At 35.0% G+C, this 15,526-nt stretch overlaps 3 protein-coding genes across 3 annotated transcripts; 2 read left to right on the forward strand and 1 right to left on the reverse strand.

The window, feature by feature from the left end:
• Positions 1 to 1,503: 1,503 nt before the first annotated feature.
• LOC132190083 (uncharacterized) lies at positions 1,504 to 3,855 on the forward strand. Its single transcript, XM_059604964.2, has 4 exons — positions 1,504 to 2,465; positions 3,012 to 3,082; positions 3,183 to 3,363; positions 3,473 to 3,855. Exons 1-4 carry the CDS (start codon positions 2,346 to 2,348, stop codon positions 3,620 to 3,622), a joined length of 522 nt encoding a protein of 173 aa, XP_059460947.2. The 5' UTR covers positions 1,504 to 2,345; the 3' UTR covers positions 3,623 to 3,855.
• Positions 3,856 to 4,668: 813 nt separating this feature from the next.
• On the reverse strand, positions 4,669 to 9,185 carry PGR3 (proton gradient regulation 3). The gene has a single exon (XM_088519379.1). It carries the CDS (start codon positions 8,869 to 8,871, stop codon positions 5,548 to 5,550), a length of 3,324 nt encoding a protein of 1,107 aa, XP_088375505.1. The 5' UTR covers positions 8,872 to 9,185; the 3' UTR covers positions 4,669 to 5,547.
• Positions 9,186 to 11,588: 2,403 nt separating this feature from the next.
• Positions 11,589 to 15,225, forward strand: NOP10 (nucleolar RNA-binding Nop10p family protein). Its single transcript, XM_088510527.1, has 4 exons — positions 11,589 to 11,700; positions 12,296 to 12,370; positions 13,030 to 13,072; positions 14,901 to 15,225. The coding sequence occupies exons 2-4, from the start codon at positions 12,317 to 12,319 to the stop codon at positions 14,996 to 14,998; spliced, it is 195 nt and encodes a 64-aa protein (XP_088366653.1). The 5' UTR covers positions 11,589 to 11,700; positions 12,296 to 12,316; the 3' UTR covers positions 14,999 to 15,225.
• The last annotated feature ends 301 nt before the right edge of the window (positions 15,226 to 15,526 follow it).

A 15,526-nucleotide genomic window follows, 5' to 3' on the forward strand; every position in this document is an offset into this window, starting at 1 on the left:
TAATGTGTTTTGAAAGTTGTTTTTGTTTGAAAATATGTTTATTTTTTTTTCAACATGTTCGCATAAGAGGAGAGAGAGAGATTCGAACTAGTGACATCCGCTTCATTAGGTGTAATCCCAACCAATTAAGCTTCCTTTTGGGGACTTTGAAAATATGTTTTGATGTGACATAAAAGGTTAAAAGTGTTTTTAAGTGTTTTGTGAATTTGGTTGTTTGTTAATATTTTTATTTGAAAATAAGGAAAAAGCTTTAACGAACAAAACTCACATTTTTGAACAACATATATTTTGTTGACGCTATTATCCAACTTAATTGTTAGTATCTGTTTGGTTTAGTGCTTTCAAAATGTGCGGTTAAAAAAAATGGTGAATTCAAATGTAATTAATGAAAATTACAAAAAATGTAATTTTTAAAAATATAATTAAATATTTAGTAAAATCTGTAAAAAGTATTGTTCTACAGTTGTGAGTTTTTTTTTTTTTTTTTTTTTTTTTAATAAAGTGAAATTGTGCATTTTAAAAAACACGCTACTTGTTTGTTGCTCGAAAATGTAAATTTTTTTAAAAAAGTTTTTAAACTGTTATATTTTAAATGCGCTCTCAAACAGAATTGTTGTTGCGATTTTATATTTTAATTTGGTGTGCCTTCTGGGTGACAAATTTCTAAAAAAGCGGGGAGAAAAAAATTAGCAAAGAAGCTTGTGGAGTAGGACGGGTGATAGTTTAATGCTTAAGTCAATAAAGAATAATGGCCAAGTAGAAAATTGGGAAAGAAGGAAGAAGACAAATCTCTCAACTATCCTACACAAGCAACTTTCTTTTATAATGATTTGTCTCCTAGTTGCTTGCCACGTGTTTTTTCTACACTAGCATATGAAATTTATTTGTCCAAATAAATATAGGTTATTCGGTCATTTACCCATACAAGTGAGTCTCGTATGAAACTCTTTCAAAATAGCTAACTAAATTGTTAGGCAATTAATTGCGATGAATTTCAATCCTTAGCCATGTAGACAGCTAATTATTGTAGATTTCAATCTCTCCTGACCCTAAACTCATGCCTATAAAAAATAAAATAAAAAGAAAAATAAAAAACAGAAAAAGACAGTTGCTGAAGTGGCAGGGAGTGAATCGTCTGTGGCAATAAGCATAATGCTCTCGGGTTGTTGGACTTTATTGGCCAAAAAAAAAAAAAAAATCAAGAGACCCTAATCCTCAAAGAGTCAAATGTAACAGGGTGTTTTGGTAGCCATGAAAAGCCCTCCTTGAAACTTGCCAAAAAAAGAAAAAGAAAAAAATAAGAAAAGAAAAGAAAAAAGTCTTTAACTGCAACCTATGGCTATGAGCAAACAGCAGCCATTTATCTACTGCCGTTTCTGCACCACCCCATTCCATCTCCGTCTCTATGCCATATCCAAACCTTCCAACCTATATATATATATATATATATATATATATATATATATATATATTATTCAAGACATACAAACGGACCCTCTTCTGCCTCTCTCTGTCTCTCTCTATGAATGGCCCAGCTGGACCAACAAATTTGTAGAGAAGGAAAAATAAAAATAATAAATAGAAAATAAAAAAGAGACGGAATTGGAAGGATGGAAGCAAAGAAAGATAGATATGTCTTCAATTGTCCTCCAACCACAACTCTCTCCCAAGGCAAACTCTACTTGCCACAAATGCCCTTCTGCGAATCCCATCTTCATCACTCATTCCTTCCTCTCCATCTCCAATCTTCATGGGCCTTTTTGGGTTCTTACATTCAAGGACTCCGCAGAAAGAGAGACAAACCAAGTTACACACAGCCGCCTTTCTCTATAGATACCTTTTATTGTAATTACCACTATTATTTCCTCTCTTTTTCTCTTTATATAATCTCAAACCTTTTTTTCCACCTCCAATTGGGTTTGCGATTCTTTCACTCAATCTCCAAGTTTTGTTCTTGGATTTGTGGTTTTGGAGAAGAAGTTGAGAAAGGCTTTAGTGGGTTCTTGTCAATTTTCTTGTCTTTACCTTTCTCTCTCTCTAAAAGACCCCTATTTGAATAGGATTCGTTTTTCTTCTTTGCCTTATATTTTTGGAATTGTGGTTAAAGACTCAATTTTGGAATAGGAGTTGAAAAGGGTTCTCTTGGATTTGTTGTTTTGGAGAAGAAGTTGAGAAGGGTTTTAGTGGGTTCTCATCAATTCTGTGTCTCGACCTTTATATTGAATAGGATTCCTCTTTAAAGACCCAAATTTGGAGTAGGCGGTGAAAAGGGCTTTAAATTGTTGTCATCGCATGTCTCTTTCCAACCTTTTATTTTGCCAAGTTTTGATGTTGGAGATGCAATTATGAAGGCTAAGATGAAAAGGGTCTCCATGGATTCTCATCAATCTCGCCCTACGAATGTAGAAGCTAAGGCTAAGCTTAAATATCAAAATTTATTGCAGGACTACTTGGAACTGCAAAAGGTTAGTCTTTTCTATTTAAATAATTAACTATATTCTCTAGGGTTTGGTATGCTGTTTGATACTATATTATTATTTGAGTGTGACAGTGAAACTTTGTGTGTAAATTCTATTGAAATCCCATATAGTTCTTGGTGGTTCCAGTTATAGTTATGATGGTTTCTAGCGATCTAGCATGTGTTTGGTTTCTGAGAATGTGAGAACGAAGAAAATAAAATCCTGAATCTTATGCTTTATATGTTCATGTAACCAACCACACTAACTAACCTTAATGACACCAAAAAAGTTTATGGAAGAAAAGAACAAATTTTACTAGGTAATTGTATTTGGTTTGGCTAGGGGGAGATTTTGTTTTCCAAGGTGCAATGCAAATAGTGAAAAATCTAAGATTCAAAATTAAATCCCCTCACTCCTCCCCACCCACAAAAAAAAAAAAAAAAATCTCTCAGCAACTAGATAACTTAGAGAGGATTATTGGCTTTTGATATTTTTGGTAGCATAAGTTGTACGTGGTTCTTTTGTTAAATGTTTATTGTCAATATATGATAGGAATTCGTTTCAAAGAAGAGAAAATTGCAGACTGCGAAACTGAATAGAGAAAACCTGTTGTCGGAAGTCCGGTATGGTCTCTTGGTTTGAATGTATTTTGATGTTCTTCTATTATTAATGTAAGATAACCTGCTGTTTCCTTTTAATTTTTAATTTTTAATGGAATTTCAGATTTTTGAGACGAAGACGGAAATATTTATTGAAGTCACAATCGCCCAAAGATGAACCAAAATTCGTACAAGAACACAATTCAGATGAATGTGGCCAATTGCCTGCAAATGAGAGGAACTATAATGTCAATGAAGCTGTTCTGAAAGATCGTTCTCCAATGCCGGATATGAAGCCTATTTTGGTGATAACCTTGTGACTGATTTTGGATTGACAATTAAAATAGTAACAAATATCTTTGTAGTTTATGAGTTTTGTGTATGCATGTTGATAGTGATTCTTATATACTGCAGAATGATGAAGAGCATGACTTGGACAGAAAAGAAGACATTGTTTGTGAGCTGCTGAGAGTAGAGAATAAACCTAAGAATTGTTTAATCAATGATAAAATAGTGGAGAAGAAGAAAATCTCATTGCAAGATCAAGTTGCTTTGAAGGTCTGAATTTTGGAGGACATTGTTTTATTGTGAGGAGGAAAAGAGGAACAAGAATTCATTGTCAATGCTTTGATAATTTTTTTTTTAGGCTCTTTTGCACATAGGTTTTCCTCCATTCCCTTATTTTTCAAGAGAGCATATATTGAGAATGACCAATGTAGTTGGGATTAAGGCTTTTAGGGTAAAGATGAAAATTGTTAAACACCTATCAATAAGATCCATATTACTATTTTCTTCCCGATTTCTTATCATATGTCTGTATTATTTAATTTCCAGCTATAGAATGTACAATTCACATATTTTACTACCACAAGTAATACTAAATACTAAAACACTCCTACTCCACTGAATTGATATGACAATGTCTATATGTTCTTGGATCAACCATTATTTAAAAAATATATATATCGAAGGGTTAATGGGTATTATTATATCCACCCAATAGAATAAGGGTGAAATGAGACTGTAGTATGTAACATTACTCAATTATCATTATTTCATTGGAAGGGGCAATAGAAGCAATGTATTTTTGGAAATTTTAGATAGTCATCATATAAAGAACATAGAAGCAAAACACTCTTTAAGCTTTTAAAGATATGTCAATGTTCACATGTGATATGATTGGTCCCATTAACACAATTTTCATGTAAAATCTGAAATTTATATTGGTATGAATAAAAGTGGTGTTAGGCATGGTAGAATATAAATTAAATGTGTTGGTTTGCTAAATGATGATTGTTGGTATAATATATCAGCATAGGACCCAAGCTTAAAGCCTATTTAATATAAAAGGCCAACTCCAGCAGCCCATAACATTGCAATAATTAGATAGCTCTAAGCCTGCCAGCCACATGGCAAGCATCCAAGAAGCCTATTCAGCAAGCCCCTTGCTTCAAAAAGGGACACTCTCTCCAAATATAAACAAGGGTGAAGGGTTCATGTATTACATCCCGGTCTCAGAAAAATCTCTATTTAATTTTCTCTCAAATAATATACTCTTTCTTCTTTTTTTTTTAAATAATTGAAATATCATTAAAAGCGTAAGACACTTTTAAGTACACATGAAGTATATAATAGAAGCCACATAGCTAGTAGGAGCAAAAAGAATAAGAAAATCATGATAACTAATCATCACTTTCAAATACTATATTTACTAAACCATCGGAGTGTCCCCGGTTCCCTTGAGAACGAATGGATTCCGTTGACAATTTTTTCTATTTAGCAAAAGCCCCGTCGCTTGTCTGATCGTCTGAAAAAATTGCTTCAACAATGATCAAGGACATGGATCTAGACATTTAAGTGAAGATGAAGTGGCTGAGTTAGCGAAAGAAGCCCAAAAGCTAGGAGGATTCAGTGGCTGAGTTAGCCTCCCGCCTACGAATCAGACCGATGCCTAAATGCCTTTCTAGATATTCCTCGATGTACCGGCTATTTACAGAACATGAGAAGCGGATGAATCATACAAGATATATCATTTACACTTCAAAAATCAAGTAACTACATTACAGAGCCTTATAAACATAGTGTAAAAAGGTAAAATATTCACAGATCTTGAGGACAACACTTCAGAAGAATTCAAATTCAGGACGGATAAAGGTGTCCCAAACAGGGCAGATTTCTTACCACCAACCTTTCAAATACATCGAGTGTCAGGATGAACGAAGTTATTTCCACAAAATTGAAATAGTACATGCATGATGACCATTACCAAACCCATTTACTGCAGTACGCTGAAAAGCCAAGTTAAAGGGAGAATACCAACACATGAATTAATCAAAAAAGGATGGCCAAACTGAAGAAGGATTTTGTATTCAGCAGAACATTTCAGACTTCTGGTTTACAAGGAGAGTTAAAAAAGTAATACCTGATTTACCTCAAGTACTGTGATCAGCAAGAATGTACAATCCAGTGACCTCATGAGCTCAATAATGTCAAGACTGATTAGGAAGCTGTGCAAAAGTTCCCATGTTGGGGCTGCAGCCACCGACCATCATCTTCTTGTAGACTGCATAAGCATGGTCTGGATCTCCTGACATACCATATCCTCGAATGAGAGCATTATAGGTGAACACATCCGGTTCAAGACCTAAAAGTTGCAGTTCTTCATACATCTTCCCAGCTTGCTCCACCATTCCAACAATCCCAAAATTGAGGATTAATGAATTGTAAGTGTAAAGATCAGGAATAATGCCCTTATTTCGCATTTCATTAAAAAGAGAAAGAGCTTCCTCCATCCTCCGTGATCTTCCAAGTCCACTAATTATAAGATTGTAAGAGACCAAGTCAGGATCGATGCCAGTGACCTTTAGTTTGTCAAAGTAATGCAAAGCATCATCAACTCTCCCTGCCATGCACAGGGAATCTACAAGAATGGTGTAGGACTTCAAATCTGGCCTTATTCCTTCTTTGACCATTCTTTTAAAAAACTCACAAGCAGTCTCCACATCACCAGCTTTCCCAAATCCATTTATAAGAATATTGTAAATGGCACAGTTGGGCTTGCATCCAGTGTCCAGCATCTCTTCAAATAACTTCAATGCTTCCTCTAGTCTTCCTGACTTCAAAAGTCCATCTAGAAGAGGGCCATATGTACAAGGTGTGGGAGAAAAATCACCACTTATGAGATCATAGTAAAACCCTATAGCCTCATCTAAACTATTAGATCTTACAAGACCAGAGATCACGATATTATGAGTAATGGTGTTAGGTTTGCATCCCCTACAATGCATCTCTTTATACAGGTCAAGAAGTTCATTGATCTTCCCAGCTTTCCCATGAGAATCAAGCAACAAGTTGTATGTGAAAACATCTGGGGCACAACCACCATTCATCATCTCCGTAAAAAGATCCCAAGCTTTTTCAGTACTCTGGATTTCAAGAAGCCCACCAATCAAACAATTATATACTTCTAGTGTTGGGGTAATTCCCAGAGTTTTGGTAAATTTCACAAACAAATTTTCAGCATCAAGAGCTTTCTTATGCTTACACAAAAATACAACCAAAGGAATCAATACTCCCTCATCCTGGCAAATCCCATTGGACACCAGTCTTTCAGCAAATAATATGGCTTTATCTAATTTAGCTTCAGTCAATATCCCTCCCACCAAATCTTCCCAAAAAGGCCTGTCTGTCCGAACCCCAACCTGATATACAAAATCCTTGGTAATCTTGAAAGCATCCTCAATCGACCCACCCTTTATAACACCAGGAAGTAAGGTGCATAAAGTTACATGATCAGGATACAGCCATTTCTTCATCTGATGGAAGAACCAGAACGCATCATTAACTCTATTTTCTTTAATTAGGCCATAAATGATAGTGTTGTAAGTCAATACATCAGGAAAGCAGTTCATTGTTGTCATTTTAAAAAGCATTTTCAAAGCCAAATCAACCTCTTCATTTTTGCTAAGACAATCCAGGAGTGTGTTGAAAGTTACTGTGTTTGGAGGACACCCAAGCTCAGTCATGCTCTCAAACAACTCGATCGCTTTTTGAACTTGACCGTTCTTCCCTAGTCCAGCAAGTAGTGTGTTGTAGGTCACAACTGTAGGAGCAAGTTTCATGTCCTTGATTCTGCAAAACATTTGCCATGCTTCATCTACTCGGTTAGCCTTATAAAGTGTGTTAATCAAAGAATTAATTATGATAACATCAGGTTCACACCCATTTTCCATCATCTCAGAGAGTAATTTAATGGCTTCATCTACTTGACCCGCCTTACTGTAGCACTTCATCATCATGTTATAAGTTACTGTATCCGGAGCAAGCCCACTATTTTTAATCCCATTAAACATATCTTTTGCTTCTTCAAGCCTACCCATTGCAGCAAGGCTATACAAAGATGCATTACAGGCAACAATATTAGGAACAATTCCTCTAATTTTCATTTGCTTAAAGGTATGAATAGCTTTGCTAGGATCACCAGACTTTCCATAATAGTCAATGAAAAGGATATATGTATAGGCAGTAGGTTCAACTCCAAGAGATTGTATATCATTGAAAAGTTTCAATGCCTCTTCCAACCTATTTACGCTTAAAAGTCCACAAATCAATGCATTATAAGTATGCAGATTCGGTGAGACCCCTTGCTTCTTCATAACATCCAACATGCCAAATGCTTCGTCAACATTCCCAGCTTTGCATAAGGCACTAACAAAGATGGTAAAAGTAACCACATCAGGAGCATAACCATCCTTTTTCATTTCATGCCAAATTTCTTTCAGAGTATCCAAGTCTCTGCAGTCACTAAACTTGTCCAACAAAGTAATGTAGGTTACTCGATCAGGTTTATGACTGGTAGCTTTCATCTTTGCAAATAATTCCTTGGCATTATCAAGTTTCCCTGCGTTACAAAGAGCATCTATAATAACAGTATAAGTAACAACATCAGGCCCACATCCCTCATCATCCATTCTCTTCAGAATCGAACGTGCTTCATCAATTTTCCCAGCCCTCCCAAGTGCTCTAATGCATATAGTGAAAGTGTACACATTTGGCCTCAACCCCAAACTTTCCATCTCTTTTAACAAATCCATTACGGTTTCAACATCCCTTCTCTTCCCCAATGCCACCATAAGCGCTGAGTAAGTCTTCAGGCTGGGCTTATTCCCTTCTGAGACCATACTTCTATAAACCTCCAAAGCCTCCTTACAAAAGCCAGACTGAAGTACCAAATGGATCAACCCGTTATACGAATACGCATTGAGAACAAACCCAGCTTTTCGCATCTTTTTGAGTGCAATTGGTGTTTGCCGAATCCCACCTCTTATGTAAAGGCCTTTAAAAATAGTTAAATAGGTCGTCAAGTTCCTGTTAATGATTTGTTTTTGCATCAGATCGAACACAACAGCCATATCCCCCACCCTCCCGTGAACCCTCAAGACTTCAAGCATGAAATTACACGTTTCAGTGGTATGTACAACACTGGGCAACTGGGCAACAGAGTTAAAGTGAGAAAAAGCACAACTTGGGTCCGAAATCGACTTCAAAGCCCCAATAACTTCCTCCGAAGACACTGCACTTTTGGGCTTCCCATTTGGACTTTTCATCACAAACCTACAAAAACCCACTACTCTTCTCCTGTGCTTCTTCCAGTTCACCATAGACCCACTAGGCAAAACCTTCAAATTTCTACACTTTCTTCCTCCTACCAACCCATTGTAGCTTGAAACATATGTCTTACTATCGGTGAAAGCAGAACCATAAGTGATATTACTACAGCACATACTTGAAGAGCAGAGGATTAACACAGCCATGAACAAATTATAATCACCAAAAAAGGAATGAGCAAAAATGAGTCTATCCCAGAAACAAGAAATGAATTCGTTTCTGCATGTAAGGTGACTGTTGAATTGCCTGTGACAGAACAAAATAACGTAGAGACACAGAAACGGGCATGAACTAACCTGTATGACTTAAAGGTGCGGAGAGATAGAGAGAAAGAGAGAGCATAATGCTATGGTAGAAGATGAGATTGGCTATGGTGGCCGGTGGGTATAGCTGGCGTCAGATATTTGAATTCTGAGAGCGTCGGTCAGCTGGGAACTCCATGGCCTTGGACTTCAGAGCCTTTTGGATATTTTTCGATTTTGGTAGAGAAAACGATAAGGGGCAGTTAGTTACCAAAAATTCTTGTCAGAACGAGGACGAAAATGGCATTTTTGCATACAAAATATTTTATAAAAAATATTCTTATAAATTTTTAATGTTAAAAATTTAATTATATTATGCCACGGCACTTTTTAAAAGTTTGTTTTATAAAATATTGGGTAAAGTCTACTTAACCCCCTCAATCTACCACCCCAATAATAAACTACCCCCAAACTATCAATTGCGACAATTTATTTCTCAAACTACTAAAACAATGATAATATACTCCCGAATCTCAACAAAATAACGAAGTTACCCTTACTAAAATAAAAATAAAAATAAAAATACTAAAATTTAATTTTTTTTTCAAAATTTTACGGGTATTTTTGTCTTATTGAAAATTTTATAAGGACAATTTTGTTATTTTGTTAACATTAAGAATAGATTGTCATTGGGATAATAGTTTGAGGAGTTTAAGTATACTTTACCCTAAAATATTTTATAAGTCTAACATTTCTTTTTATTGATATGAGTATAGAGGCTAGAAGAACTTCTATTTATTGATATGTGAGTATTTATTGATATGTGAGTATAGAGGCTAGAAGCCTAGAAGAACTTCCTATGGGTTTTATGAAGATTTTTTTTTTTTTTCCCTACAACTAAACCTACAAGCTATTTTATAATTTATCGACACATAGCAATACGTAATTAAAGAGGGCTAAAGTTTTTTAAGTGACTAATGTATTTCCAATTATGTGTTGGGACGAATTAATAAATTGTAAAATAGTTGTAAGTATCATTGCTAATTATTAAAGGCTTTGCCAATAAATTGTTTTCTATTCTTTTTTTAAAAAATGCTAGACCAACTTTTTTACAACACAATATGTGATTTGAGGATATTAATTTATTTTATTTTATGGTTGATGTAGCTGTAAGAATTCAATATATAATTAAATGTTAATTGACAATAAAATTAGCAGCAGAATTAATAATTATATAAATACCTCTAGCCATGCTTTACTTAAGCTAATTGAAGAACAGCTTCATAGAAACAAATTTGGAAAACAAAAAATATTGAGAGGTTCTTCTGACCTATGCCTACCAGTGAGTGCCAATTGATAGAATACACAGGCCTTATTTATAGGTAGGTCAGGGGACCCTCAATTATAGCTATTACCTTAATTATTCCTCCCATCAAGGAATAAAAATCAAATCAATACAGCTAATTGATTCCACAAAAATAAAATATTTAATAAAATCAAATACTTGTTCCACAAGAATTAAATCAGAAATTTAATTCAGAATATTTGATTGGAATCAAATACTTGTTCCACAAGAATTAAATCAGTAATTTAATTCAGAATATTTGATTTACACAATAAGCTTTAATTGGAATAAATTATTGAACACCATAATTTTATAATTACAACAATATATGTGACATAAGGGACATACTTTAAATGGAATTTCTTACAGTAGCTCCAATCATTAACTGATAGGTGCCAACAAATTGTAAAAGAGCTAAATTACTCACATGGGAAAATGCTTTGTGTACTATTGCTTTTACTATAACTCTTTTTAAAAGACAATCCCTGTTTTTATATCATAGTAATGTTAAATACTACATTCTAACACCCCTATTCCATTGGGCCGATGTAGTAATAATGCCTTTATTGGATAACTCTTGTTAAAAAAAAAAAAAAAACCCAAAGGTTGATGGACACTTTCAGATGAGTCAGGATGCAGTATTTAGAATGATTATTTATAAAAATGCTATCATATGAGAGTTTACATTTTAGTAGCTGAAGTAATAAGTATCATCTAGACTGCGGTATCAATTTGTAAAGATTTGTAGTAAAAATTGAAATACCCTTAATAACACTTTTTAAAAAATGCCGCAATTTTTAAAACTATTTAAAATGCGTTGTAATTTTAATTGAAATCATGTTCAAAACATGACTTTCAAGCTACTGTACATTCAAAACATGATTTGAATTAAGGTTATCATGAATGTCTAAAAGGTTTTAAGATCATTGAATTTTATAAGTTAATTATTATTATTATTATTATTTTTTTGGTAAAACCCCAACTTTTAAATTGATATCTTTTTAAATGATTGCAATGGCAATGGCAATGGCACTTTGGTTCATTCAAGGATTTAAATAATAATAATAATAATTAAATATTGGATGAATTCACACTTGTTCGCAATATAAAACATATTTACTCTTAAAAAAATATTAAAATAAAGAACGCCACCCGTCACATGGCGAGGGGCACCCAAACAAACTAATGGCGTATATGCAATTATCACAAAATAAGGGACAAAATAGAAATACCCACATAATAAAGGGCCAGATAGAAATAAGAAAAGCGACCCGCCGTGGTGGAATTGAAAAGGGCAGCCCTAACCCTAACCCCTCCCTAACCTTCTCGTCATCGTCTAAAACCCTAACTCTCTCTCTCTCTCTCTCTCTCTCTCTCTCTCTCGCGAGGTACAAATTTTTCCTTCGTATTCTCCTATTCTTTCCTTTAGCACGAGACATGTAGTTTCATGTGGTTCTGATCTTACAGTTGTGTGGTATTTTTCTTTTTATTGAGTATTAGATGCTGAAGATGTGATTTTGACAAATTTCTAACCTTTATAATGAAATGGGGCATTAAGGTTTTACTGGGGTTCTTGGATTTTGGGATAGGAAGGAACCGAGAGTACAGGTCTACTACCATATTTATGTAATATAATGCATATAGTTTTCTGGGTGTTTCTCTGTTTGTCTAATATGTTATGATTATTTTTTCAATTTGATTTTATAAGGTTCTTGCTCTTGAATGATTTAGTTCTTAACTTATCTCAACAATGAAATGAATTTTAAATTTGAATCTTGTGGGACTGAGTACTGATTCCTCTTATTATGAGTCTGTTGGTTGTCTCTGTTCTTTTAGGTATTTCATTGTTGTATTTTATGTGAGTTCAACTGATTTGTCTTATTTTCCCTTTGATGCTTTTTTTTTTTTTGGGGGGGGGGGGGGGGGGGGGGGGAGGTGGAATCTTTTGTTGGAGAGATATCTGATATTGATCCGTTATTTCAGTGAAGTGAACAATTTGCGAAAATGTATCTCCAGTTTTACATTAACGAGAAGGGCGAAAAAGTCTATACTGCTAAGGTATGGTATACTGATTGATTCCACAGCTCTCACTTTTACAACAGCGGTGGCTGTTTAATCGTTGGAGTCTTCTATGAAGTTTTGTATATATACACTGTTATTATACATGGGCCATTCAAGCTCATCCCGTGCATGTGAGTTTGCGAGCACGTGTGCAATTGTTGACACCCCCACTTCAGAACAGTTATGCCCTGAAAGAATTTATTGTATATCTTATTATCAATATGCTAGTTGACAGTACAGAATGAATTTTTTTATTTTTTTTACCTAAGTGCTAGTTTGGAACACAGGTAGGCGAGAAGTATATGTTTAAGATGGGTACTGTAAATCATGCATATTTACAGAGCACCACTAAGTGTCACTTGAATGAAATTAATGGAATACTTATGCAGTTGCAAATTTTTGTTTCAGTATTAAATTAAGATATAAACTTAGGGTGAAAAATATGCAGGGTATTTTGTCAAAAGCTCCTGATAATAGTTAGTATGATTTTTTTGTCAAAAGCTCCTCATATGGAGCTTGGAGTGTCTGTAGACTGTAGTTAAGTTAATGCTTACTTTATATCAACACAAATTTTTTTAAGGATTGTAAACATTTTATGATTTGTTTTCTACTCTTAGTTCTCTTTTGTTGACTTTCATTTTCTCTTCTACATGCAGAAAGAATCACCACTGGGACGGGCAACAGAATCTGCTCATCCAGGTAATGTAGTGTAATGTGCTTGACCTTTTGCACTTTCTTTATTATTTGTATGGGCATTTTTGTGTAAATGTAATGTGAAAGTAAATTACGCTAAATCTGGTTCAACCTGTTTATTGATAGCATTATGACAGCAGACTGCGGATGCATGTGGAGAGTTCAATACACAAATAAATAATGAATTAACTTACAGAGTCATTTCATTACCTGTGTGTACTTGTAGTCCACTAGTGACTGTTTTCAGACTTGTTCTGAAAATAGCCGACACTATAGATCGTTCAAGTTTGTTCCTTGAGTTTTCCATCAAATTTTCTTGCCTTGTGTTGTCTTATTCAGTCTAATTGTTGTCATTGATGTTGTAACTGAATGTCATACCATTGCTGGGATTTTGTCATCTAGGCTTCTAATACTACATGCTATGGTCACTTCATTTGGTATATAAATCTTGTTATCTATACAACTGTGGCTGCATATGGTTGGTGAAAATCTGTTGTCCATACTATCTAATTCATGTTTGTTTTGAGAGTTGAGTCCACATGACAATTTTATGCAATCAGGCTAATCTACTTGCATCATATGGTTGCGTATTCATAGATAATGTTTGTTGATGAATAAAATGGCTATTGCTTTGAAGAGTTGATCTTTGTGGTATTGTCCATTTATAAGGTGATGGGAAACCTCAACTCTTGAGCTAGCTTTTGGGTTGAGTTAGGCCCAAGACCCATTTCTAATATTGTATCAGAGCCTAACCCAATTAATTGGCTGTGGCCCACCGTCACCCATTGTCACACGTGTTGGCTTGGATGTCCTCCCGCCACACGTGAGAGGGCGTGTTGGAAGTCCCACATTGCCTGGGTATTAAGGAGATTGTCCATTTATAAGGTGAGGGGAAACCTCAACTCTTGAGCTAGCTTTTGGGTTGAGTTAAGCCCAAGACCAATTTCTAACTATTGGGTTGGATGGCCCACTTCATTTTAGATTGAGCACCTCATTCTGTTGGACTATGGCACTAAGGGGCTCCATTTGTTTTGACGAAAAGTGTTTTCTAGAAAACGTTTTCCCTATTTTCCAGTGTTTGGTCGACCAAAAATCATATTCATATCGAAACATTTTTGGTTGACCTGGAAACCTTTTTTAATTTCCATAAAATTGTTTTCCTTCTTTTAAAACCGTAAACAATTTTATGTGTTTGAGCTTCTCCTCGTACACATTCTTTCTCGCAATTCTTTCTCCGCTGTCATTGGATGTCACCGTCCACCGCAATCCACAGCTGGCCGCCACCAAAGGTAGCCGGCTGTCCTCAGTATCACTGATTTTCTGTACGAGCTAAACACCAAAAAATATTTTCAAGTGTAATTATTTTTCAGAAAAATTATTTCGCCACAGAAAATATTTCCCGTTGAAACAAATGGAGCCCAAATGTTTTGAGTGTGGTTATGGTTATATTTTTTTTTCTCTGAATTGGCAAATAGAAATCATCAGGCAAGGAGAAGAAGAAAGGAGAAATTGCTTTACAACTATGAACTAGTTTTAAGAGAACAAAATGACAGTAAATTCTACTTTATGAGCTTCAACTTTGGCACATGTAGAAGGACCCGGCATGGAAAAACCTTCTGCTAAAAGACGATTCTGTATTCATTTGGCTTACTATTGAAAGAAAAAGCTTGCATCTACTCTGCATAAGCCCCCATTATAACTGCTCCCATCCCGCTCCAAATATTCCCCCCACCCTTCTCTCAAATATTTTGGCTGTTAGTTTTCTGCATTTTGATATGGAACTTTCATCATAATTGCTGCTGATCTATTTCCGTCTCCACTTTTTTGGATGCAGCCCGCTTCTCTCCCGATGACAAATACTCAAGGCAAAGAGTTCTTCTGAAGAAGCGTTTTGGATTGTTGCCAACCCAGCAACCAGCTCAGAAGTATTGAACTCTTGCAGAGTTCTTCTGATATACTTTCTTGTTCTGGAATTTATATTTATTTGGAGCATTTGGCATGCTGAAGGTGTTGTAGTTGCTGTGATGGAGTAATTGTTGGATAGTTGAAATATGTTTAGATTTAGTTTTTCCTTTGCAATCCTGTCATGAACTTTGTGCTTTATGAAACTCAGAAACTTCATTTCAAGCATTCGGGGTGAAGTTTCAATTATTGTTGCAGAGACTTGTGGTTGAAGAGTGCTTGAAAGGTAAAATGCTGAAGGGGAGAGTCGTAAGAAGTTTGTTGTTGCCAATTGCTTTTGCCTAGGGTTTAGCTCAAGGAGTTCCAATTTTATTAGTATATAAAAAAAATGGAAAAAATTAAATACCCAATTAAGGAATTATATAGAAGTAAATTATAAAATTACCACTCCTCTCACATAATATGCATAAATAAAACGAAACAGACATAAATGCACTGCTCTCATTATGGTTATGTACGGTGGATGGTGGAGAATGGGGCTAATTTGTAAGGGCGAGG

The sequence above is a fragment of the Corylus avellana genome, chromosome 9 (genome assembly GCF_965113065.1).
Source record: "Corylus avellana chromosome 9, dhCorAvel1.hap1.2, whole genome shotgun sequence".
Classification (NCBI taxonomy): Eukaryota; Viridiplantae; Streptophyta; class Magnoliopsida; order Fagales; family Betulaceae; genus Corylus; species Corylus avellana.